Source organism: Poecilia formosa, unplaced genomic scaffold (assembly GCF_000485575.1).
Source record: "Poecilia formosa unplaced genomic scaffold, Poecilia_formosa-5.1.2 Scaffold2, whole genome shotgun sequence".
In the NCBI taxonomy this organism is placed as follows: Eukaryota; Metazoa; Chordata; class Actinopteri; order Cyprinodontiformes; family Poeciliidae; genus Poecilia; species Poecilia formosa.
This window is the reverse complement of record NW_006799941.1, coordinates 4827893-4854881: the sequence shown is the minus strand read 5'-3', so window position 1 is coordinate 4854881 and position 26989 is coordinate 4827893. Positions and strand designations below refer to the sequence as shown.

Sequence of the window (26989 nt, the reverse complement as noted above, 5' to 3'; positions counted from 1 at the left end):
GGTGTGATCCTTCTCTGATGTATCACTGCAACCTGCAGGGAAACAGTGTCTGCCCTACTGAATTCATCATCCCCTCCATCTTTGATCTGCTCTCTCTAAGAGCTGTAATAGACACGTTGGAGTCTGAAACTTATAAATACGTGAAGCTACTACAGAAATAGTTCCTGATGGGTCTTCTGGAGGGGGATGGGGGGATGGGTTTGTTCAAAAGTGCTAACGGATGCTGTCTGTAGCATCAGCAGCTGAATTAATTTGATATCCTGCTTAGTTTGCCCAGCTGTAGCAGGAAGAGTTCAGACATGGTCGCATTGTTAAATTTTGCATCGTTAGAGCAATGAATTATAATTTTATGACTATCCATGACCTCCTGCCATTGTCAGGTCTACCTGTCAGTACCGGTGTGTGTCTCACAGGTTTTAACTAATGACTCTGACATCACTCATTCGTTTGAGGGTTTAAAGCAGTCTTTAGGTTTCAGCACCTTGTGATTTTACAGCTTGAAGTTTTGAGTAATTGACTAAACTGAGGGAGAACTTGATGACTGTGTTTAAGTCACTGGGGTTGGACATTTGTCCATAACTCACAGTCCTGCATGCTGAAAATGATAGGTTTGTCCTGCCATGCATGCCTGAGGATTCATTAATTTGTTAGCTGTGGTGACGCAACAAAAAAGAAGTCTAACTTTATTCTGCTTCCTCCATTTTGCAGCCAAACCCAAGTGGTACAAATGAGACAATATTTTCACCAGTTGTCTTTTCAAAGTGCTTTGCAGAGAAATAAATAAAATCAGGAAAACAAAATAGCCTCAGAAATACTAAAGAGGAGTCAGGAAACATGAACAGATGCTACTATAAATGTTTTACTGAAGCAATAAAATCCAGTTACGGTTTGTGTGCTATGATGAGTCCCAAGTACCAAGACCCATTGTTTTTTTGTTTTTTTTGCATTTTTTTGCGAAGTACTTTTTGCGTCGTTCCTGTTCAGGGGAAGCAAAGAGAGAGGGAGATGGGGATGGTTCTCCCTGATAAAGGAGATTATGACAATAAAGACAATTAAGCACTACACCCTTTGACATTAGAACCAAAGTATAATTATTACTTCTCTTAATTATATTAAAGAATAGTCCTAATTACGATTCATTTGCCAAACCCTTTTTATTATACATATACAACTCAAGCTTGCTAAATTTCAAATAGAAAATTCACAACTTCAGGCAGAGATGCTGTTCCGCTGCGTCCTGCAGACTTATTGCAACCCAGGAACAGTCGTAGTCAACCCTGACTGAACTGTTTGTCCTTACAGTGAAGCCAGCGTCAGCGCTCAGAAACTAAAGCTGTAATCAGAAGGTTGAGGACACTGCTGTAGTGTGTGTGTGTGTGTGTGTGTGTGTGTGTGTGTGTGTGTGTGTGTGTTGTTTTTGTTTCTCACCAACCTTTCTGTTAAATGGCTCTGTGTGCGTGACGACACTCTCACACTCCTACGCGCAGCAATTAGCGCGTTAGCCTGCCTGCACTTGGATACATCGGCTCTGTTGAGAAGTGAACGCACGCAAGCAGGCTCACATCGTGCGACGCTAGTTTACACGAGTGCAAAAATGTACGTGAAATCAATTTTCCACTTGGATTTTATCCGTTTGGTCTGCCAAATATATATTAGATATATGGACGTGTATGTATTATATCACAAGTGATAGACTGGAAGGGTCACATACAGTCCAGCTGCTGAAGTCGAGTACATTTGCTAGACGAAATACCACCACAATAAATGAACGTAGAAAAAGAAATTAACTAGATGGTAATTAATAAAAGATATGTTAAAAGAATTAAGTAAAATGTAACAACTGCTGCTAATATCCATATTGCTTCCCTGGCTGTAGCTTAAACCTGTAGCTACAGTTGAATGATATTTTGCATATTGGCCAAAAGTTCTGGATATGAAAAAGAGAAACAGTACAGGAAACATTTGTATTCCCATCATCCATCCATCTGTTGTCTTCTGCCTGTCCAAACGTTTGACTAGGCCACTCCCAAATGTTTATTTTGGCTTTTTTTCAGTGATTTGGACCCAAGTGTGTTTGTGTTCACTTAAATAATTTTCTCCAAACATAGATGTTTTTTGTTGTTGTTTGTTTCATTTCTTTTAGTGAGATCGGCCTTTGTGTGGCCGTAGATTTCTCCCAAAGATAACGCTTTTGTCCAGCCTTTTTCTTATTAAACAAATTATCCTTTGTAAATAAGTCATAGCCCACAATATTTTTTGCATATTTTCATATACCAGGTTAAATTTTTTGCTTAGTACCTTACAAATTCCCCACAAGGGAAGCTCATAATTGTCATTGCCTCTCTTGTAGGACGATGCCCAGCAGCTCTTCTCTCTCGCTGCAGCTGCGGAAGAGCAAGGCATTCTTCCTGAAGACTTGGCCAACGTGATCAGGCGGTTGTGGGCCGACAGCGGCATACAGAGTTGCTTTACGAGGTCGCGAGAATACCAGCTCAATGACTCGGCGGCGTAGTAAGTATGGACTGGTGTTTCATGTAAAAGTGATGCATCAGAAAATTGCACACTGTCGTCTCGGCAAAGGAAATGTAATAATTCAGCTGGGTGTTGACCCGCCACTTTAAGTATGAAATTCTGAACATTGTGCCTGTGCAGAAGATGTTAATTAGACGTGACTGTAAAGGCTTTGTGAAAATTCTCACTTTATCTTTCACCTTAGAAAAAAAAGTGCAGATGGAATATTCTGCTTGCACTGGACTTATACTTTTATTGATAAATTTGTATCTTTGTTTTATTAATGGCTGTTTAAGCCTGCTGCCTTGGAGGAGGCGATTCGTTGGCATTGTGATGGATTCTCTTTGGAGCATTGCTGATATGAGCTGTTGTGAAAACCTGCACTTGTTCTCCGGGGGAGTAATGGAGACCGGAGAAATTGGCCAATAACTTCCATTTAGCTGTCATTTCTTCCTCTGTGGGCTTAATCTTTAATATCGAAAACTGATAAGAAGAAAAAGGTACCGTTTTCTTCATGGGTAAGAAAGAGATTAAAGTGTTTGCTTAAGGACTGATGATTCTCACATTAATACCCACAGGTGGCTCTTTTTGCCTTTTTGAAATTAATTTATAGATTTTGTGTTAGCTTACTGGGGAATATAGCATCAGAGTAGTTATCATGAACAGAGAGAATATTTACCAAACTGTTTGTTTTTATTCTCTCCGGTATGCCTTTCAGGCTTTGACACCTCATTAAATATTAAACCGTAGGGCTGTGACAAGCAAGAACAGAGAGATCAATGTGAGAAATATCCATTTCTTTTTACAAAGTGTAGAGTGGCTGGACATCTGAAGTTTCAAGCTGGCTTTGGAAGATGATGCAAAACTTGTGTAAGTGGGTCAGCCAGAGTGGCATGTAGCAAGGATCCTTCTACGCCCCCCTACTGACCAGCAATCTGTCAGGAATCAGAGCAAATGCAAGAAATTATAGAGGAGAACCAGCTGCAATGATAAAGAGGATATTGATTGACTTTGCGCATCTATCTATCTATCTATCTATCTATCTATCTATCTATCTATCTATCTATCTATCTATCTATCTATCTATCTATCTATCTATCTATCTATCTATCTANTATCTATCTATCTATCTATCTATCTATCTATCTATCTATAATTTTTTTTATAATGTTATTTCTGTCAAATAACAGAGGATCACAAAATGATGGCGATTATTACATGGATCATCATAACATGTCATTCACAACATTTACAAGTAAAATAGCAAATGACCTTTTTATCACCATGAAAAATCTCTGAGTTTTGCATTTCAGTCTGTCTTGCCTCATAATGCAAGATGATGATGCTTGTATACTATCTTTTCACAAGCATAACAATGATTGTAACTGTTCCTAAAATGTCACAAAAACACGTTTTAAGTAGATTTACAAATGAGAGGACTGTTCACAATTGACTAATGAAACCCTCAGTCCGTGAACTGTAGTTATATGTTAAAATTTCTACTTCACGGTTGACATTTCATTTCAGCATGTCAGATACACCATTTGTACATATAAGGCCACAATTCTTCCCCCTGAGAAATCTCGTCTAGACTTGAGAGGCAGCTGCAATATGTATCATTATTTGTGTGTTGTTGGTTAGTGAGCTAAATGTTAGCAATGTGTGTGAATGAATGAGTCAGAGCTGCATTTTTTTGTGCAGAGCCTCGTCTTCTACAAGACTCACAAAGTGACCCGTTAGAGCATGAAAACCATTAGCAGCAACAAGCAGCTGGAGAGAAGGCTGCACAATCAATTCTGCACATACTGCTGCACTCAGACAACAAAACACTCATTGCAAAATGTATGCATAAGCCTAGACTGATGTTGAGAGACTGCACCAAGATGGATGGATTTAAAAGTAAAACTGATATGGATTGTTCTACTAATTAATTGTGTTGATTTGCAGCACATGTGAAGGAATAAAGACTTTTTGTTTGTTTGTTTTTGTTGTTTTTTTTTCCCGCATGTTCAGGTGTTCTGTGAACGGAGTAAAATCTGTCCGGAAGACGCATCTCTTTGTTTCTATTGCAGCATCACCGCAATGAACTAGCAAGAAGATAAAGTTGCAGATCAGCAACCAGTGCAATGGAGTCTTAACATGAGAAATACGTTTTATTCAATACAACGCTGTAGCTGCACATTCATGTGTACAAATGTGTACAAAAGCACTCAAGTCTTGCTAACAAGTTAGAGCTTTCAGGGAGCTTTGGATTGCAGCCTAATTGAACTTATTGCCCTCTGTGTTGTTCACCATGTAAGCCTGCATGTATTGTTTGTTTTTTTTGTTTTTCTTTTTTGCTTTGCCTCATGTGTTAGAAATTGTGTTGAGCTCCTGATCGCTGTTTTTGTCTCTTAGTTACCTGAATGATCTGGAGAGGATAGCAAAAGCAGATTACATCCCCACCCAGCAGGATGTGCTACGCACTCGGGTTAAGACAACCGGCATCGTTGAGACTCACTTCACCTTCAAGGAATTGCACTTCAAGTAAGATCATAGCACAGTGACCTGATTGGTGGATGCAAAAAAAGACAGACAAAATCAATAATGACACAGTGCTTCTCAGATTATAAAAGCAGATTGACACACTTTGGGGAACTTTATAGTTGAGAGGATTTGTTGCAGCCACGTGTTGCTGATCAAATGCACCTGATTCTGTCATCATCATCGAGTCTATCATCCAAAGTGATAAACATAAACACAAATTTTGATAGATTTTATTGGGATTCTATACCAGAACCAAGTAGTCCGAATTTGTGAAGTGAAAGGAAACTGATACAGAGTTTCCAAAGTAATTTAAAAGGGGAAATGAAAATGTGAATTTTGTGAACTGTAGTTGTCTTCTCCACACATTTTCTATCGGTTGCAGCCGGTAGGTCTCTTGGTGTATCTTCGGAGACTGAAATGCTTGCCTGTTCTTTGAGTCTCTGTAAACAGATATTTCATCCTTTTTGCCACATATTTTCAGTTGGCATCAGATTTGGACTTTGACCAACACATTCTAATACATCAAAAAAATTGCTTTGACTTACCCTTTCCAACTCTAGCTTTATTTTAAGCGCTGTTGTTCTGCTTTATAGGGAACCGCCGCCCAATTCTCTTATGGTTTGCATCCTATAATAGGATTTATTCAACAATTGGCCTGTATTTAGCACCATCCATCTTCCTATCAGCTCCGACCAGCTTTCCTGCCCCAACTGTAGAAAAACATCCCTCATATTGCAATGTTACCACCCCCATGTTTAATCATGGGGTTGGTGATGTAGAGAATTTGTTTTTCTCCATGCATAGTGCATGTACACACACACACCTACACACGCACACACACATACACACACACGCACACAAGATACCCTCAGATGTTTTTCCTCCACCTCAGAGTGGAATTGTGTCATATACTTCTTTATGTTTCAAAATATTTCAGTTTAGATTTACACAACTATAGCTCCTAAATGATTTTTGAGTCGGCTTATGCAAATGGTTACACTGGACTTTATTCAGGTATATTTTTGCTGACAAATTCACAATAAAGCAAACTACTTTGAGTCAAAGTAAAATAATAAAAAATTCAGATCAAATGCACTGCAGTTCGCCAATAGAGTATGAATACTTTTGCTGTATTTGTGTGATTGAGAGTGTGCACACTGTTTACACATTTGGCCAGAAAATATGACGGTCCTGTTATTAATAGCATTAGAAGTGGCGGTGTAAAATGGGCAACTCCACTACTTAAAAGCCAAATTATGACAGAAATTAAAAGCTCAACCATCATTATCGCTCTCAGAGCAGAGTAAATAAATCTGATTCTGCCCACGTCGCTCTTGTTCAATAAAACAAGAGCTCTACTGAGTGGTAACATTTAGTAGGTCCTTCATGACGCTCTGCTTTTGGTCTTACATAAAATATGCTGTGACCCAGGTGAAGCACTTATGTGTGGGTTAGTAATGGATGTATAGGGACGCCTCTTATAGAGGACAGGAAGTGGTTTAGATACCGGAGAATGGAGGGAAAGGTATAGAAGGATATTACAGTTACTACAATATTTTGCTGATTTACGATGATTGTCCGCCGCTGAAGTGAATTCATAAAAACGGCAGCACCAGCTAAAGGTCTCTGGTGTGACCAGCCTCCTGATAAACTCTGACATTTACCCATCGTCTCAGTCTCGGTACTCACCCTGAATAATACACGGAGACAATCGATAGCAGGAAGCAGGCTTTTTATAGTTTGGTTCCTTTTCCGTCAATCACCGCAGACAGCAAAGACTGGGAAAGGGAGTTGGGTTACACGGGTTTGTGTGAACGGTTTTATTAGATTTCACCAGCTTTGTTTACACTTCAGAACAACCATAAGAATAAGACCAAAACGTCCTAAACAAAGAGGAGTTTTTGCCATCGACATTTACACTCTGCTCTTCCATTTAACGCCTTACTCTCAATATAAATCAGTTTTTGTCTCTCGTAACCCCTCTCCATCCCTTTCTTTCTACCACACATCTGATAGGGATATTTCCACTTCCTCACCACTTCTCCTATCAAAGCAACCTCAAGAAAGCATGATCAGACTAACTTCCTCCTTTAGTCCCCCACAGATATTCTTCCCTTAAGCTTCACTTTAGTGTTTTTTTTCTGTATTAACCACATCTTACACAAGCAGACAATTTGTCCTTTTTTTCTCCGAAATTTTCCCTTGCAGAATGTTTGATGTGGGAGGCCAGCGGTCAGAGAGAAAGAAGTGGATTCACTGCTTTGAAGGAGTAACAGCCATTATCTTTTGTGTTGCACTGAGTGCATATGACCTGGTGCTGGCTGAGGATGAAGAGATGGTAAGAAAACCCCCAATCCTCTGGTCTCTACTAGATTTACAAACCTACTCTTTATTTGGTGTCGGCTCAATCTTAGACTCTGCTGGACTGCAAGGCATCATGGGCAGAACTCTGGATTGTAACCTGAGAACATCTAATCCCAGGTTGTAAAATTGGCTCATTGAACTTTAATCTGAAGTGTGAGTATGTAGTAAAAAAAATAATAGCTTTTTTCTGAGCGACTTGGAAAGGTTTGGGAAAAGACTTCGACAAAATCTTTGCTCTGTTTATCCTCACGTTTAAATTATTGCATGAAACAACCCTGCCCCCTGGTGGAAGTTCAGAGGCATTGCTGCAATCATGTTCTGCTCTAAAGGTGCATTTCAAAACGTTAGAACATCATTGGACTTTTATTTGAGTAATTCACTTCAACAAGGGACACTGGCACATTTTAAGGATTCACAGCACACATATTTCAAGATTTTTTTTTTCAAGTTAATGTTGATGATTACAGTTTACACATAATGAAAACCCCAAATTCTGTGTCTGACAATATTAGAATAGTATACAAGTTAAAATAAAAAAGGATTTCTCATGCAAAAAAAAAAAGTTACATTATGTCCTACGCAATGAGGGACAAGACAGCGATCCTCAGACAGAGGCCAGTTTTAATGCTTTGAATTGCAAAGTCAAATTTCCTTTGAGTTATGCTTGATATATACAGCATTTTTTACAACTACTTAAGGTAAGATTATTACTTGACTGTGCTATAAAATGGCGCTATGTGCCTGGAAAATACATAACACCGCCCCTTTAAAAGGTTTCAATTTGAAGCAAGACCCACTTTTGGATTAAATAACTCATTTATTTTGCTTTACATCACACTTAAATTTGTACTTACCTTATGAATGCTTAACCCAAAATGTCTTTTTGCACTACTAAAAGCTACCCAAGCTCCACTAGTGGTAGTACTAGGCTCTAGCTGAAACTGTTGACCATGACCATCTTTTCTTCTGTTTAGAACCGAATGCATGAGAGTATGAAGCTTTTCGACTCCATCTGCAACAACAAGTGGTTCACCGAAACCTCCATCATCCTCTTCCTCAACAAGAAGGACCTCTTTGAGGAGAAGATCACTCGCAGCCCCCTCACCATCTGCTTCCCCGAATACACAGGTGCACATCATTAACACTCGGAGCCTCTTGCTGCACGTCAAACCCCAAAGCTTTGATAATTCATGTTTTTTCTAACTGTTGCTTGCCAGGAGCCAACAAGTTTGATGAAGCTGCCAGTTACATCCAGACCAAGTTTGAGGACCTGAACAAGAAAAAGGACACCAAGGAGATCTACACCCACTTCACTTGTGCCACTGACACCAAGAACGTTCAGTTTGTCTTCGACGCTGTCACCGACGTTATTATTAAGAACAACCTGAAAGACTGTGGTCTTTTCTAAAGGTAAGACATGAGAATGAAAGGGTTTGCAGAAAAGTCTCTGTCTTCTGAGAAAAATATATACTATGCTTTAGAGAAAAATATATACTATGCTTTACAAATGCATCCATACCCACTGGATGGATGCACTGAACTTTTTTTTTTTTGCCAAGCCTCTAAAAATGCAGGAGGGAAATAATTTTGCTATGATAGTACGCAGCAGCAATTTTTTTTTGAAGAAGAGACATAATTTGCAAAACATGCATCACCAATTTGATCTAACCCAAACTTAAAGACACCATATTTGAACGTCTGTAGTGTTAATAAAAATCCGTAACTTTAGTTTGATTTGCTGTGGATGCGTGTACTTAATGTAAACGTGTCTAAATACGTGCCTCTACTTTCTCTTTGTGCAGGACAGCACCCATCACAAACAGACTGCATGAGAGACTGCAATAGCCATGTGACGATTCCTGCTTTTCATAATGAAAACCATGATGTGTTTGTTTTTTGTTTTTGAAAGAGGAACCTGTCAGAACTTCTGCAGTCACCGATCCACGTCCACCTTCATCCACATTTCCCTTTGTAGGGAGTTTTTTATTCATCATAATCAAACACATATTTGATCCTAAAACACAATTTGTATCGTAATTTTAAACTGCGACACTTTAATAAGATCACCGTAGTAATGACATATTATCCTTGTAGCTTTTGTTTGAAATGCAAAACATGACATGTTATCACAGCACAATGGTGGTGGATAGTGGGGAGATTTTGAAGGGTTTAATCATTAATTGACCATTTAATGCTCTGATGGGTTCATTTAATTTTTCATAAATTTTGTCTTGTTATTGGCTGAAAAAAGGAAACAATTGACAAAAAACTTTTTTTTTTTTCTAAAAAAAAAAGCACATGAACTTCAGTTAACTTTATTTTAATACCCTTATAACTGCACAGAGATTATTTTTTAGAAGAAAACTAAGCATGGAAACAGAAACTGGATGAAGGATAAATGTTTTTTTTTTGTACACTGTTTACACAGAGTCAATATTCACACATGTATAGTGGATCATTCTGCATGACCCTCCATAGATTATTAGCCTGTAATCTCCCCCCATAAACTGATTACCAACCCCAAAGCATCATGTTTAAAAAATAAAAAATAAATAAAAAAAAAAATCAGAAAATGGTTAATGTGTCACTTTTAAGGTATATGTAAGACTTTTAAATGGTTATGTCTGTTCCCAACAAGGATTGTTCTGTCGGTCTTTTCATTCCAAGTCTTTTTAAACATATGTTTGTGCCTTGATATCTGTTTACACTTGTTCTTTAGAGACATGCCATCTCCATTGTGTGAATTAGGGCTATTTTTATTCCACCCAAGTTCACGGGGATCCGAGATTTATGATGCAACACCACACAAAGACAAATGGATGATCGTTGTTCATTAATATTATTCTGATTCTCTTGGTAAATGTAAATAAAGTTTGACCACATTAACTTTTAGCTTCAATGTGATACTTTAAGAAAGGATGTAAAAGTTGTTTCTTCCATCTTTGAATCTGGGCCAATGATTTGAGAAGTTGTGGCCCTCTGCAAAAAATAAAAATAAAAAAAAATGTGTGAAAACCTTACACAATCTCACACTCTGACCCCTAATTTCAGTAAATTTTTTCAGGGAGAAAAAGAAAATCTATTTTAAGTAATGTTTTTAACAAAATAACTACAATCCTTTTAAAATTAAAGTCATGCTGTACTTTTTAGGGTTGAAGAAATAAGCATGTTAGATAATGGATGGATGTTTCCTTGAGGCATATCAGTAAGATGACACAATTATATATTTTTTATAGTTATTGGCCACTAGACTACACCAAAACATTTGTCCTGTCACCAAGTCATTATGACACCTGTCAAGTCAGCCTTCTCCTCGACTGTGTAAATCATTAACATCACATTTTTGTATCAAAATCTGTTTTTGGGTCATTTTTAAAGTAATGTTGATCTTTTTGGGTAAGTACATTTTGGCTTTTCATTCGTTGTGAGCCTTAAACATTAAAATTAACAAGAGATAAATATCACTGTGTGTCTAATGACTGACATGAGTTTCGCTTTTTGAGCTTGAATAACTGAAAAATAAACGTTTTTTTTTATTCAAAGTAAACATTTATATTTAATATTTTATATTTAGAACTTAGTTTCATAGTTCTTGAGTTGCTAATAATTCATTTTTCAAACTAAAATTTGGTCTAAAACTTACAAACACAACATTTTGGACTTTAGAACAGAAAAATATATGTAGGTACCCTGAAAGCAAACAACCATGTTACCCGTCACTTCATTTGACTGAATTATAACACAAAATTGTTTTAGATTAAAGACGTTCAACGAATCCTTTGCTTTTACTCAAATGACAGTTGAGGGACAGAGAAAAGTATCCAGCAGGTGGCGCCGTGGAGTGTAGTGGCGAAGTTACTCTAAGCAACATTTTGTCCGAATTAAATCGGACAAAAATATTAATTCATAAGCTTTATTAGATGTGAAAATTAGTGGCCCGAGTTGTAGTTTTTGTTAATAAATCATAGCTTCAAGTGCTGCAAACATTTTTTTTGTTAGAATACTGGTAATATTTTTGATGTTCAATTACAATTAATTCAACACTGTGCAGAAAACAATGACTTAATATGTTAAAAAATTCCAATAAAAGCTAAGAATTAAAAGCAAAAGTGTCATAAACTACAGTTAACAGCGATGACATGATTCCGAATGATAAAACGTATCTATTGCTTTATAAGTCTGGATTCCTTTTTTGCGCAGATGCAGAAGTTAAACTTTACTCTCAGTAACACGGTGTAGTTGTTGTCACGACTGCGTTGTTTCAGACGGCATCCTATTGGCTGGCTTTGGTCAGTGCTCTGCGCTGATTGGGTGCAGTAGAAACGTTCGGAGCCCTCAAATTGATGTGACAGAGCTTCATGAGTGTTAAAGGAAGGAGTTGATGCCAGGAGACACATCATCGCCTGGAATCAGCCTGGATGTGTTGGACCGTTTATTGCGCTCAAGTTAACTTTAAAGGTAAGGTTGACCTAAAGTTCTGCTTGAGTTAAAGTTCAGGAAGTGAGTAATCTTATTGTTATTTGGCTAAATTTCCGGGGTTTTTTTTGTTCCAGAAAACAAAACAAACAAACAAAAAAAAAAAACACTGTGGATTGAGACTTCAGCAACTCTAGAAATGGTAAGTTTATTTTCCTCTGATCTGTTTCCACTTTTCTTTTTAGACAAAAAGGTGCAGAGTTTAGCTCTAAGTGAATGCCAGAAGCTTCGCCTATTTAATTTTTCTTCATTGATTTGTGTGCTTCCCTCCACAAATTGTAGTTTACTCACACTGAAGTGTCCCAGGCAAATGCATCGTGTAACTGAGTTACGTCTCCCCATTGTGTGAAAGCAGCCAAGAGGAACAGGGAGACTTTAAAAAAGTTCCCTGCGGGTGTCTCCTTATGTCTGATAAGTTGCACTTGAGGGCCAAATGGTTCAGCACCCACAGCTGTGATAACATCGCGGCATTGTGGCGTCCATACTCTGAGGCAGAACTTAATGCTTAAGGGGAAAATGGAAAACAACTTCTGGGGGATGCAAGTGCTGAAATGAGAATTTATTTATTTATTTTTGTTGTTGTTAAAATAAAGAATTGTAAAGTATCAGGTTATTGATTTGAAACCTGCAAAAAAGGGGATTATCCACACGAGTGCCTGCAAGATTTGTGTGTAATTCCATGGGGTTGCTGTCATTTCCTGCTGTATTAAACACAGCACTCGACATCCTGTGGGCTGAAGGAGTCCAGGGAGGATATGTGAGCCAGCAGGCCGCAGCCCAGATTCTGCTCCACTTTATTCAAAACTTCCCCTCTTAAGATTAGGAGGCAGAGATTTTTAAATGTCATTTTAAAAATGTGCATCCTGTGCTGGACGGCGGTGGAGTTCAGAAAGTTGGCGAGTGATCTCAGCTGATAAAAATCCTACTGGTTTTGTGGAAAATTACATCAGGATTTGCCTTTATCTCAAAGAGATTTACAGGAGCACAACAGGATATTTACACTGCATTTTCCTTCACCCTTTCTTTGGGTTTTTATGTGATAGATCAACATAAAGAAACACAAAACTGAGAAGTAGAAAGAAAATGATGTCTTTTTTTTTTCCTTTATAATAATTAGACAATTGGAAAGTGTTACGTATTTGGATCCCTTTGATATCCGTCGATGAAATCCTGTAAAATCAATGATTACAGAAGTCACCTGTGTGTTGGAGATAATTAGCGAGCAACATAAAAAAACCCCCAAGGAACAGGGGCAGACATGTCTGGATAGAGGTAAAGTAGGGCTTTATTCTAGAATGATGTCCCAGCTTTGACAACTCTACAGAGCGTTGTTCAGTTAATATGGTAGTGGCAGTATAATGCTGTGGGGATGCTTATTCTTCAGCAGGAACAGGAAAGATGCATAGAGCTAAATATACTGCAGCCATGGAAGGAAACCTAACAGCTAAAAGAGACTGTCAAAATCTAGAAAAAACTGATTACAGACAATCCAATCTAACTAATCTTTAGGAAGAGTTAAATGATGCACTCTTAAGAGTTTGTAATGTGATAAATTTAATGTGATTTAAGTTATCACATTAAATCTTCATAAAATCTATTACACTATGAGGTTGTAACATGATGAAATGTGGGAAAAGTCCCATGTCTGAATGCTGTTGTTGCGGTTGCAAAGCTGGTTGTAATTCGTCTTGTAAGTTTTGCATGTGTAATTGTGTATTTGTCTGTTTCTCCACGTGCAGCTGTGTTTGGGAAACTCCACCGACTGCCTCCGGGACCAAATGCAGTCGATGATGCGGTCCTTGCAGGACCTGAAGCAGATCAGCAGACCGAGGCCGCTGAGTGAGCCGTGTGACCAGTCGTTCGCTGTGACAAGGCTCTGCAAACAGAGAGCGCAGCAGCAGGAGCGGCTCACGCGCCTCCGTGTGTCTGATGCCAGCGAGGCCAGCACCTACGACTCCGCCTGCTGCCTGGCCAACCCGCTGGAGGAGGAGAACGAGGAGCAGCGGGAGCCCGATCGGCTGGCGCGGGGCTCCCCAGCCAGCGAGAAGAGCGTGGATTTGGACTCTGGTTTCTCCGAGGCTTCCTGGCAGGACGAAGGTGTGGTGCTGAGAAGGACCAGAAACGTGCGAGTCTCCTCCTCCGCCTGCGTCCGAACAAACAGAGGAACCTCTGGCCGTGCCAGGCCAAAGTCGACGTCTGACGTCTGTTTGGAGCGCTGGACTTCTTTTGAAGCGAGTGACACGGAGGACTGGACCACGTCGCTGCTGAGCCGCAGCAGGAACAGGCAGCCGCTGGTTCTGGGGGACAACAGCTTCGCCGACCTCATAAAGAACTGGATGGACCTGCCTGATCTGCCAGAACCAGCTGAGATGAAGCCCAGCTCGGGGCGACGTCTTGCGAGAGACATTTTTGGCAACATGCGGCGGAAGTTGGCGGGGATGTCCAAAGGCGTGGAGCTGCGGCCGAAGCCAGCGAACTGCACACGGTTGAGAAGAGCAGCGGAGGCTCCTCAGAGGATGTCCTGTCCTGTGGGATTTGAGCCTCTCAAGCCTTTCTTCCACCAATCTCACACAGGCCTGCATCAGCTGGACACAGATTTCTACAGGTTCTCTGCACTCATGAAGACGGGCAGCCGGCAGCCCATCATATGCAACGACATCATTGGATATATTTGAATGTGATGGTCTCGTCCAAGCACATTTAAATCAGACTGTTCTCGTAAAATGTCATAAATAAAAGTTTTTTTTTATATATATATTTATTGAACAATGTGCTCAATATTTATGGGAGAATAAAAGCAAAAATCCTCAAGCAACACGTTCGCCACGGAGGCCTTTATTATCTTTCAGCGACAAAATCGCTTCTCTGATTTGTTACACGGTGCAGATATTTCAGCGTGTAGGTTGAGTTACCACAGCAATAATTCACATTCCATCTTAATAATGTATCCAAGCAGAAAGCGGTGCATGTATTTTAAAGCGTCTACATGTTAATTTGAGAGTGTGGAGTGAAACACAATGCGAGGCTGAGCTTAAGGGCAGGACCAACACGAGCCGCCTGAGGACAGATGAAGGCCTTCCAGAAAAGGCTGGGAGGGGAGAGTGTCCTCAGCAGCGGGTCAGCTTACTCCTCTGCCAGTTTATACCCAGATGTTTCCATCTACCCCCCCAAAAAAACCCCGTCTGCCGCTACACAGAAATCACCAGATTTGAATATGGCAGCAAAGAACCTAAAGATCTACTTGAAAGGGTAGGAAGAAAATCCAACAGCTCAGTGGGAAAATGGAAAGGAAAGTCTGTTTTTCATCTGCTGTGAAGGCACTGTAAAGGCAGATTTTCAGAACACTAAAGAGACATTGCATTACTTACTAATTGTAAATAAATAATAAAAGCACCTAGATTTAATGATGCACCATATTTCCACCATTTATTTGGTTACAATCTCCATTAGAAGCAGCTGACTTGTTCCCAGTGTTATGAGCCCTGATCAAACAATAACTATGCATAAACTCCAGCTAACATCCTCTAGAGTCAAATAATCACATTTTTATCAAGTATACCAGCTGAGATTGTGAATCAACAAAAAAATCAAACCAAAATATAAAAAAAAAAGAAAAAGAAAACTTATGCTATAAGTCCTGCGTTACATGAAACAAATGAATAAAAACAATATTTCAGTAGCAGTTTCTGTTAAGACTCCTGTTGAATTGATTTGGTAATAAAGCTTGTATACTCAACAAGTAGTTGAGGTCTTCTGTTGCTTCCACTATTATTTTGAGGGGTGGAAGCAGGAACTGTGCATTGGTCTATCATTAATATCATCAGATTAAAATTTTCAAAATCACAAGTCAGGACAAGGTAGTCCATAAGAAAAATGCCTGTTAAAAATCAACACAAAAACAGCAAGTGACAACAGCAACATCAAAAAAGTTGATTTTATCAAACATTAAAACGGAAGAATGATGCAAATTGTTGTACAGAACAGAAGTATCTGTATATTTGGTATAATTTTATGGAAATGCTTTAATTGTTAAAAAGATCACATAGCAATCTTTGGTTAAAAATGGCTTTACATCAGTTTTTATCATTACTATTTTTTATTAAGTAAAATCATTTCTCGATCAGGACGCCCCCGCGCATTAGCAAGACCTTATTTGTCGTCTTTCCCATCACAGGAGCATGTACCTGATGGTAGGTACTGTCTCACAGTCCTCATCTTCATCAAATGAAGGGATCAACTCTAACATCTTCTTATGAGGAGGGATTTCTTTCTTCGTCACCATTTTCACCAAATCGGACACACTGCAAAACACATTCACGCATAATGTAATCTTTTTCCAAATGGAAATGATGAACTTAGGATCAGATTTTCTTTTGTTAACAGACCAACATGTGAAACAACTGCTTCCTTCTTGCCATTATTTCAGAAAGGGCATTTCTGATCATTTGTGTCCTTGCACAGCTTGTTAGGTTTAGGTGGACCACTGTGTGTTGGTAGGTTTGCTATTTTGTTTGCCATTGTGCCATACTCTTTCTGATCAGGGGTTTGTGAGATGCACAAAGTTGTTTTATGACCTATCCCCGTATTGAACTTCTCAACAACGTTCTTGCTTTTCGGCCTCACATCTTCATAATATAACAAATTATATTAAAAGTACTACCAATCAATGACTAAATAACAAGAAACGTCATCCTTTCCATTTTGTGCTTTGCTAGTTACCTTTTGTCAGTTTTTCTGTTTTTCATTCTACTTTCAGTGACTCGACACAGGAAGCTCAGGGCAGGGCGACTGCACAGGAAGTGGCTGCTGTTGCGGACATTTATCAAGTAAAGCCTGGTGTCCACATGGTCGTCGTTCTGCCTCTCTTCCTGGAGCTTAATCTGGCCACCACAACGGCTCCACACAGACTCAAATGTCAACATTTGTGAGTTAAAACCAAGTCTGTGCCAACAATCAGCAGCGTCAAATTTTACAAAAAAAATTAGAGAGGAACATCTTGCGTGTGGATTATTCATCTATCCTATCCTGGAACAATCAAAACAAACCGTGTAGGGTTAGAAACGTTTCACACCACCAGATAACTGACTCACCTCCCCAGGGGTATCTAACAGAACTAAACAGGCCCAAACAACGTGGCTTCTAGGATGCAAAAGTTCACTCTAATTTAACTCTTCAATGCCTGTGCACAACAAACAGAAACCCGAGGAGACGTCTCGGTCATCTGTGCGCAGTGATGCATGTGATTGTGGGTCAACAGGGTCTGTCCTCACAGGCTCAGCGGAAACGACGACTCCTTCTCCCATTAGGACCCAAAACAAACAAAGGAGCGCTGCTTTTCTGATGTGGTCTGAGTGCTGGACTGCTGCGAGTGCAGCCTTGAGGGGACAACTTACAGAATTATTTTTACTGGACCTACCTCATTTTCAGCCTGTCTTTGTGTCCGTTGTATAGGATAGCAGTTCCATAAAATATGCTGCAGATGGTCAAGCCATTTGTTTCCTGCATAAAATAAAGCAAACAATATTTATACTTCTGTATGGGGGACAGGTGCTCATAAGCAGGATGATATGTACAACGGACATGAAATCCCTGCAGACAAATATGCTGAAGACAGATGAGAAGAAATGGGGTGTAATTCTGAAGCGTCAGGACAGAGGTGCATTAACCAGTATCAAACAATTCAGCGTAGCTCTGAATTTGAACCATGAAGCATTAAAGCACTTCTGAAGGCAAAGTTTAGTCCGATCCAGTAACCTTCTGGTACCTAAACAATGTGGCCAGTGACAGCGTTTTTGTGTACGTCACTGCTGGTTCAATTCATCTCCATTTTCCATCTCAGCCCATTCTACAGCATCTATTCAAGTTGAAAAATAAAGAAAGCAGCCATATCAGGCCTCCTCCCTAAACTTCTACTGGCTACAATGTAGAAAATGTAAAAATGTAGAAAATTATATTGAAAATGTCAGAAGCAGAATTAAACAGGGAGATCGCCTCAAACAATAGTGATTGTCACATTGGGTGCATTGCAGGAAGGTGAGCAAGTTTAGGAAAACAAATAAAAAGTGCATTCTGAAGCAGCGGGTGTAAAAAAATGTGGGTTTCCTTGCAGTACCTTCACATGCTGGATGAGATCTGCCAAGGTCATTTCCTGCTGATTGCAACGTCTTCCTTCAACAAGGAAATCATCCCAAAGGGTGTACTTCTTTCCTGCGACCTGTCAGTAGACACGTTACTTAGTTACACCGCTACACATAAACACAGAACAAGTTGACAGACGAAGGACGGCTTGGCGTGATGGGCGTGCAGAGCACACCAGCTGACAACAATCAGCAGGGCCCCAACAACCCACAAAAAGGTCAAGAAGGTGCTTCCTGTAGTGGGACTTTGTTTTTCTGAAGTTCCGTCTTTGTCAAAGTTTCAGATTATTGTAAAATCTTAGCAGCCTACAAGTGTTTGTGAGCTTGGAAAATATAATGAAATAGCAGAGCAATTTAAGGAGGACAACATCAGAGAACATTGATAACACTAAAGTTTCTAAAAAAAAAAAAAAGAAAAAAAAAGAAAACCTTTGGTGATGTACTAAAGATGAGAGTTCATCAAAGCTCATGTGTTGAGGAAATGCAGGGATTTGAGCAAGTTCATGTTCTGACCCAGTCTAAGTGACCGGGTCAGAATATGTCAAAACCTGTAGCTCTCCTGCGGGGTTTCTAGTTTACAGTGGTCAATATCTAAAAAAAAGTCTAAGCAAAGATCAATATTAAACTGGCAACATGTTTATGGGCTGCCAAGATCTCCAATTGGGAGCAAAGGATGACCTGAATGCTCCATCACACAACTGCAGCTCAAATTGCTGAAGACGTCAATGCAATGGATCAGAGTTTGTTGCATATGAGGTTGAATAGTCAAAGTCGACATGACTCTATATGTCACAATGTGATGTCTTGAAATAATCCTTTTGCATAAGAAAACTGGCATTTCATTGCCAGACCTCTTGGCTGCATATACACTGACACCAAGTGCTTTGAAGTGTATAATGTTGGAACAGATCTCTCTTGAAAATGAGAATTTATGTTCTCAATAGGATTTTATTTGTATAAATTAAGGTCAAATAAAACAAAATCTAAAATATTAACCTTCATGTACATATGGTTAACATATTAAACAAGCATGTGGAAAATCATACTTTATACACATTTCTTTTAAAGAATAAAAACCAGATGGATCTACATTATGAGATAAAGTCAGACAAGTCTGCAGTTGGGCTAACGATTCTGCACAACAATACTAGGTACAAAAGGTCTTTTTGTTTAAACATGCTTCTAAAACCTGCACATTTAGAGCTTCATGTGGCTCTTTAGCCCCATCTACATGGTATCTTAATCTTTGTTTGTATCCATGTTTTTAAATGATGTTTTAACAGATTATCAGATGTTTTAACCAACTTATATATTATAGCTAATCTGCTGTGTTGCTTTAAAGACTTTTGTAATGTGTTCTTCCAATTTACCATCATAAACCGCATCACAAGCAATTTCTATTTGTTTTAATAAGATAAGATAAGATATTCCTTTATTAATCCCGCAGTGGGGAAATTTACATTGTTACAGCAGTATAAAAAGCAAAACCAATATGAAAAACTATATATACACAGTAAAATCAAGTGAATATAGAAATACTAAAAAACAGTATTATTCAAAATATAAATAAATAAACAATTTCCAGGTTTACTACTTAGAGCAGTGGGTATTGTACAGTCAATATGGTATTAACTGTTATCCTTTTTCCAAAAAGATATAAAATGTTTGGTGTAAATTTATATTAAAAAACAAAACAAAACAAAACAGCACTGCAAGCTGAACTGAAGAGTAACAATAATCAAGGCAAATCAAAAAAGATCAGGCCTACACCAACACATGTAAACTTAAAAACTAAGATTTCAGTTGTACTTCATGCTTCTTTTCTAATCGTCAATAAAATCTCCTGCCATCAAACTCGAGCATTTCCATCAGATGAGCACGGAGTCACTATTCCAGCAGGATGAACTCAAGACCCCCCCGAACCACGGCACCCAGACAGATTAATGCAACTCCTGCAACACTAACAGCATACGTTTACCCTAAACATCATAATCCACATGTAGAAGACATAAAGAATAAACATTGTCAGAATACAGTGGGTCAGGATTCCTCACATGCAGAAAGTAAGTCAAAATATGTTGCCTGGTCAGACCGCTTCTGCTCACACACGAGCGCTGTCTGGCAAGAGAAGCTGTGAAGACCAAAACTTGGCCCGGGTTGTGAATACCAAAACCTCGGCCGAACCTGGCTCCAATTATCTCTGCTTCAGCAGCCAAGGGGAACTTTGTGGACTAGCCCTCACAACTCCCACCACTTACCGGAGTTCGGGGTTGTGGAGAAGCACTTGAAGCACACATCTCCCAAAGTTTAAATGTCTGTCAATGTGCTTCGTCCCAGTTTTTAGACAAAGCACGGCTTATTTTGCAGGATGCACATCATAACGTTGGCTTGTTAGCATACTTTAAATGTTTTTGTAGCATTTTATAAGAGCCTGAAACTATTCATGAGCAAAACAATTCAAAATGAAAGAAAAAAAGAAAGACTCTTTGCTAAAGCAGCAACATTGTGGTAAAGCAAAATGGACTTTAAGTGATCCAGCTATTTTCAGCCGTGGCTTTGTGTGTAAACGCTGCCTCTACACAATACAGAGCAAGCGTGCAGCCTATTCTTACGCAGTCTCCTCTCTTCCGCTAGCCTCAGTCATACAAGTATGGCAAAAACCTTAAGTAAACCAAATTATATCTTAGTCCAGATACTCAGCTAGAAGCAAAAAGCAAACCAAAAAAACTGCAAGAATCTTGGGACCAAACATGCTGCTGGAAACAATTACAAATGGTCTCCCACAAGCACAACAACTTTTTTATGGAGCTGCCACAATAAAACAGCAATGTGCCAGCAGAACATTTGCCTTCAGGGAAAAGACAAGAAATGTGAACCAGAAAGTTGTTCTCCTTTAAGAACAACACTGAAACAAATCAGTACAAAAGAGTGAAAATATGATTTATCAGTAGGAAACAATATTAAGGCAATCCTTTATCAAATAACTAGCAGCACACAAGATGGATAGTAGATAACAGATATCACAAGGTTTCCGCCTGTAAAACTTATTCATATTAGCGTCTATAGTTTATGTTACAGTCAGTGGCGCAAAAAGTGGGTATGCAGCGCATGCAACGCATAGGGGCGCTGCACCAGAGGGGGCGTCAAAACCCCGTCTGGAGGGGGCGGCGCGCCGATGATGCCTTCGCATACACTTCACTGCGCCCTTACGCTCCTTCCCCTCGTGCACGTGTAAATGTAAATGTAGTGAGTTTTACCTTTCACGTGTCTTCGTCTCGGTGGGGGGGGGTTCGATTTATGTTTTCGCATCCACCTGAATAATATGTAGTTGTGCCCCTGGTTACAGTAACAACTAACACATCCCTCCTAAACACTGCTTAAAGTTTATTATGGTGTCCGATTTGGAAAAAGGTAGGAAAAGTTTATTTTTCCGTGTTTATAGTAGCCAGATTAAAAATAGATTTGTAATTTGACTGGAAATGAAAAATTAAGGTAGGCATGGAAGGAAGCTAACATGATCCCTAGAAAACACACCAGTATTTCCAGGCATGGTTGAGAATGGAAATAATAAAAAGGATAATGGAAAAAAAATATTTGGATTTTCAGACTAAAATACAAATAAAAAATGCACCACAAATGGCATTTGTTTGGACATGATAGCAAGCAGGAATTTGCCAAGATCACAAAAGGTCACGCTGTTGAATTTACTTCCACTCATCTGCTACCATAAATCTAACATCCTTCTCAGTTAAAAAAAAAAAAAAGAGATTAGAATCTGTTTCCTTTTTTCAAACAGGTGACAAGAAGCACCTATTATAATTTCTGTCAGTGATATTTTGAGATTTGAAGTTCCCCAATATCTGGCCAAACTTCCTCTTGTTGACAGGAAGTCTGAAGAGCTCCCCGTCTCTTCCTGACAAAGCTGAAGCCAGCCAGAAGTTTATAATCTTCTAAAATAAACCACAGACACTCAACAACAAACACGTACACCTTGTTGGTTTGTTTCCTCCCACTTAAACAGACATGAAGCTAACCTCAAAAAACAACTTACTTTCCAAGATCACAAAAACATATGATTTTGTCAAAGTTATCAAAGATAACTTCACTGTACTCTTCATTATTGCTCTGTTAAAAGTTTCAGACTGGTCAAAAGAGCTGGAGCTCCAAAATTTGACCTTTCACCGACATGTCCCTGCCTGGGCACTACTCATTTTACAATAATCTTTCATTCCTGCAGCTAAAATTTCCACTACAAACTACAGATCATTCTTAATGTACTCTCTGTTAACATAAAGGCTTATAACAGATTGCAACGGAATGATACTATCTTTAAAAATATAAATGTAGAAAATTATCTCTGTCAGGAGTTATGATTATAACAAGATTATTTGACTGCTCACATTAGATCTCTCTTGGAAGTCTAGATAATGTCTTACAAGAAATATTAGAATCTGCTTGTTTCATTGGCTACGGTGTGAAACCTCAGATCCGCCTCTGATTGGCTGATAGGTCCCATGTGATGACTCCTCCCAGAAGAACATGCTGCAGAAAAGAGAGCCGAGTTCTGCTAGATTCAGTAACAAGAAAACAGATCCATCAATACTGGATGGATCTGTACTTATTAATACTGGAATGAGCAAAGCCTGTCTTATTTGCTTGTCGTAAATAAATTTAGTTTGCATTGAATATCATACTACTTTTGTCTTTTATTGTGTAAATCTATGCAAGAATAAATGTTTGCTCAATTCATTTGTTTAGCGTCTACGCATAAGAACATTACTTGATTCCAAATCCAGAGTGGAAGCAGAATTTATAAATTTAAAGTCCTAGTTCCAGCCCATCGCGGAGTGATCTGTGGCAGACCGCGGCGCTGTCGCAGCAGGAGAATCTGACCATCCCTCTGGCTGCCTGAGCAGAGCCTAAATGGGTTGTAAATTGTTTCTGTTGAGTTCTCATTCTAGAGTTAATTTAGTTGAAAAACTGATACAGTTTAACAACTAAGCCACGTTATACCTACTTTAATAATAAACCTGCATTGATCATTTGCATCACTTTATAGTTCTTTAGCTGCCAGTACATTTAAAATCATGACTGATGCATCATTAAAATGGATGCCTTGTCCAACATATATCCATGGGAGCCTGGAAGTATTACAGCAAGGGGCCAAATACTCTAAAAACAATCAAAAAGCATTCCAGTCTGAAAAGAAGTCAACATGGAACATTTTACGATGTTATGAACTAAGTCATAATGCTTTGATCACGGGGCGCTTACTTCATTCTTGCTTTTAAAACAGGTTTTAAGGAACCAGTAATCTGAGTTAAAACATAATCCCTCCCATTTACAGTATGCCTCAAGAAATATTGCACCTCTGCAGAGGCTTTTTTTTTTCTGCTTCATTATCGGCCCAGAATCCCGACACTGGAAACGTTTTTACAACCCGCTGTGGCTGGAGGCTTGTTTCTTCAAAGGCAGCTGTTTTCTTTTAAACGGCTTCCAAGTGAGATTTAGGGAAGTCAGATCCTGAATCTGTGTGGCCTCCTCACATCATATTCATATCTTAATCGCATTTAGCTTGTCTTGTCTTTGCTTCTCTTTCTGCAGACATTCTGGCAACTTAAAGCCCTGCGTTGTTCTTTTGACCATATCTGAGCCTCAAAGTCAAGGTGCTGTTAGCTGCTGTTGACACTCAAATGCATGTTGTACTAATCTAATAATAGGATAATCAGATACTCTATACGGTTTATTTCTGCTAAGAAGTCATTTCTTTTTTTTAATTCATGCATCTTGTTTTCCTCTCACTGAATGGATAACAATTAAACATTCACAATTTAAATCTGTATCTCCGTATTCCTGTATATGCTCCCTGTTCCAAAAGCTAAATAAACAAACGAACTGTATGTTCATGGGGCTAAAGAAGCAAATTATGTTGGTCCACGTGTGTAAAATATACACACATACACTGTTAACGATTTACTGCAAAGAACTCAAGAGTTTTCCAAGCTTTTATGAGAAGTATCCTCAGATGGTTACATGTAGGTAACCTGAGAAAGTAACACTCAGTAAAAATGGACTGTAAACAATCAAATATTGTACTTTTTAAGGAAGAAGTGAAGATTTGGTTCTCATCAGCTAACACTGACGACAGATCCGCAGCACAGAAACAGTGAAAAAGGTGAGAGTCTGGTTTCATATTTTAATTCAGTCAAATGCATATTATGTGTGCTATGTTATGGTGATTTAACCACTTGTTAGGATCTGTGTTTTCTGTGTAGTTTTTCTGTGTTAGTCCAGTTTCCCCTGTGAATCTGTCTTCCCTGTTGATTGCTCCCAGCTGTATCCCGTTCCCTGATTACCTTCCCTGTGTATTTAACCCCACCTGTTGTCTTCGTCTGGGTCGGATCCTCGTCGTGTTTTCACCCTCGTCCCATGTCTGTGTCCTGTTCCTGTCCTACCTGTGATTTTCCGTTGTTCCTCCTGGTTTTTCATTAAATATTTCATCATCATGACAACCTGGGCTCCCCGGCGTCTCTCTCACCACTCCCATCATCATCAAATCATGACACCACTAGTAACTGTACAAGTAAGACACACAAACATGGTAACTATTCATTGACTAGACAGAAGTCAAAGGACATCTTCTAAAACACTTCTGTTTATATGGATTTAGATTAGCCTTTTCTTGTCTTCTAACAGAAGGATGAAAGTACACTGTAAAAAGCACCTTTTGTCTATTTTAAGAGTGTCATCTGCCGCGTGATCAGTATTGATCGCCACAGTGAAAGGACAGATGGTCGGGACCTCCAATCTGGTGTTTCCGCTCACTATGATGACTAAATCTCCAAACACTGGGCACAATTTCAGCCTTACAGTAACTACCGGAGTGAGATATAAAATGCGGTAACCAGGTAAAATAAATAAATAAATAAATACATAAAAGAGTTCATTTTATAAGCTTTTCTTTGATGTGCTGCCTCAGGATGGAGGAGGTGAAGCTGACAGCAACACAACAGGCACTTCTCGGCGCAGTGCAGAGTTTGACACACGCACTAAAAGCAGTCTGTTGCTTTTGAAAGGCTTCCACTGACGCGTAAAACAACAAATAGAATCTCAATGTGATTGTCTTTCAAATGAGAAGATAACGACACTCCACCTGACTGAAAATGACCCCGGGGCTGGAGTACTGAGTCAATAAAACTCTGACAAATGGGCCAGGGACATGGTGGAGTCGGCAGAAGAACTAAATGCTGGGGAGACTGCGGTTTTAGTCGAGACAGTTTGACCCACCCATTCATGCATCTATAATTAATTACTTATTAATACTGGAACAAGTTGACCTATTATATGTTATTGAGGTTTGTGAAATAGCCCATATGATGTCTCCCAAATTTTTCCAAGTGATATGAGCATCATTTTAAAAACTTAAGATGTTCCTATTTCAGGTGAAAGACAGAACTATAAAACATATGATTCAAATTTTCAGAGAAAATATTCAGCCTAAAGATTTAAGATGGCTGACTGAAGTTCATCCATGTTATGTTAAGGTTCCTGCTATATGATAATGCCACATTAATGCAACAATAACAATAACAACTTATTTCCAGCACAGTTTCAGAACCAAGCATGGCTGTATTCTTTTTGGCAGCTCCAATGAACCTTTAATTTTCTTTTTTCAGAATCAACTGCACACACCTTAAAAACAAGGTCCCACCATATTCATAAAGATCCTTCCTTAAAACAAGACTTGAAGTCTCCTGGAAGCAGTTTCACCTCTGAAGTGTCAAGTCAGGCAGACAAAAAGTCAAGTTGGTGAGCAGGTGTGAAGTAGGGAAGTGGTGACAGATTATAGCAAACAGCGCTGCTCTCACTTGATGCTTTTCCAAAACAGGCTTAATCTGCAGAGGTTCAATTGCTCAATTAAATTATTTTTTTAATGGTTGGTTACTGAATATTTTTGATACTTTTTGATAAATAAGAGCAAAGACCTAGCACTGATGAAAATATCAGTAGCTTTTAAAAGTACATCCATAGATTGTAAAATAGTATTTGGTCATAATTGATTAAGAGTTACAGATAGGATCGAATGCACATCATTTAGTTCCAAATAAACAAACCATTTAGACATTGTACTCCATATCAAACCAAAAAAATCAACCACTGCAGAAAATTTTGTCTCTTGGTTGTTAAGTATTTTGATAAATTATATATATATATAAAATTCTAAACTATTCCAGAATTAATTTACCTGTATACCATTTATTAAAAATATGTATTAAGCCTTTTACTGTTATTTGTGGTTCAGATTCAGTTGATTACTATAAAATAAAATACAGTCTGACCTTTAATCAAACCAAACCTGCTATAACTTTATCTCATAAAGTTTTAGTCAGCATGAAGTACTTCACATAAAATAATCTTATTTGTAACCAAAATAAAAGTCAGGGACAAACGGATCAAATATGACAAAATGATCAATGTTGTTTAATTCCAAAGATCCCACTATTTAGATGCAATGGGAAAAAAATTAATCCAAAGATTAAATTTAGTAATACATTAAACAAAAAGTAAACAAGTCTAATTAATTGGAAGAAAAATGCAGGAACAAATTGTTCTTGTTAATTTTACAACAATTTAAGAAGATGGCTTAGACTTGGTTTGACACGTCCACTTCATATTCATTTGATATATGATGGGAAGTAAATGTGTGCAGAACACTGCAGAAGAGCAATTATGTTTCATAAATGAAAATATTATGAGAAAACAAACAGTACAGAAGTCAAGGACACACACAGAGGAGTGTTTTCAGACAAACCCACAGAAAACTGAGCCAAATTTGGACTCTACTTCAGTTAGTTGAAGGGCAGCTGTTTTGGTAAAAGTCATGATATCCTGTTTCCAGATGCCTCTGGATTAAATATTTATGAGATGAGAAGATAATAGGAGATGATTTCAAAGAGAGACTACTAGACAAAATG

At 38.7% G+C, this 26989-nt stretch overlaps 3 protein-coding genes across 4 annotated transcripts in view; 2 read left to right on the top strand and 1 right to left on the bottom strand.

Annotated features, from left to right (window-relative positions):
- Positions 1-9954, top strand: part of gnai2b (guanine nucleotide binding protein (G protein), alpha inhibiting activity polypeptide 2b) — a 40413-nt gene extending 30459 nt beyond the window's left edge. The window contains exons 4-9 of the mRNA XM_007550944.2: positions 2351-2511; positions 4909-5037; positions 7246-7375; positions 8376-8529; positions 8619-8811; positions 9204-9954. Coding sequence (XP_007551006.1) covers positions 2351-2511; positions 4909-5037; positions 7246-7375; positions 8376-8529; positions 8619-8809 — 765 coding nt within the window. The 3' untranslated portion in view covers positions 8810-8811; positions 9204-9954. The remainder of the gene's footprint in view (positions 1-2350; positions 2512-4908; positions 5038-7245; positions 7376-8375; positions 8530-8618; positions 8812-9203) is intronic.
- Positions 9955-10389: 435 nt separating this feature from the next.
- Positions 10390-14690, top strand: inka1b (inka box actin regulator 1b). Its single transcript, XM_007550932.2, has 3 exons — positions 10390-11859; positions 11955-12019; positions 13617-14690. The coding sequence occupies exons 1-3, from the start codon at positions 11820-11822 to the stop codon at positions 14550-14552; spliced, it is 1041 nt and encodes a 346-aa protein (XP_007550994.1). The 5' UTR covers positions 10390-11819; the 3' UTR covers positions 14553-14690.
- Positions 14691-14696: 6 nt separating this feature from the next.
- uba7 (ubiquitin-like modifier activating enzyme 7) overlaps positions 14697-26989 on the bottom strand; it is a 34375-nt gene continuing 22082 nt past the window's right edge. For both annotated transcript variants that reach the window (XM_007550919.2, XM_016671079.1), the window contains 3 exons: positions 17990-18091; positions 17294-17376; positions 14697-16178 (listed from right to left, as the gene is read on the bottom strand). In XM_007550919.2, the coding sequence (XP_007550981.1) occupies positions 16046-16178; positions 17294-17376; positions 17990-18091 (318 nt within the window). In that variant the 3' untranslated portion in view covers positions 14697-16045. The remainder of the gene's footprint in view (positions 16179-17293; positions 17377-17989; positions 18092-26989) is intronic.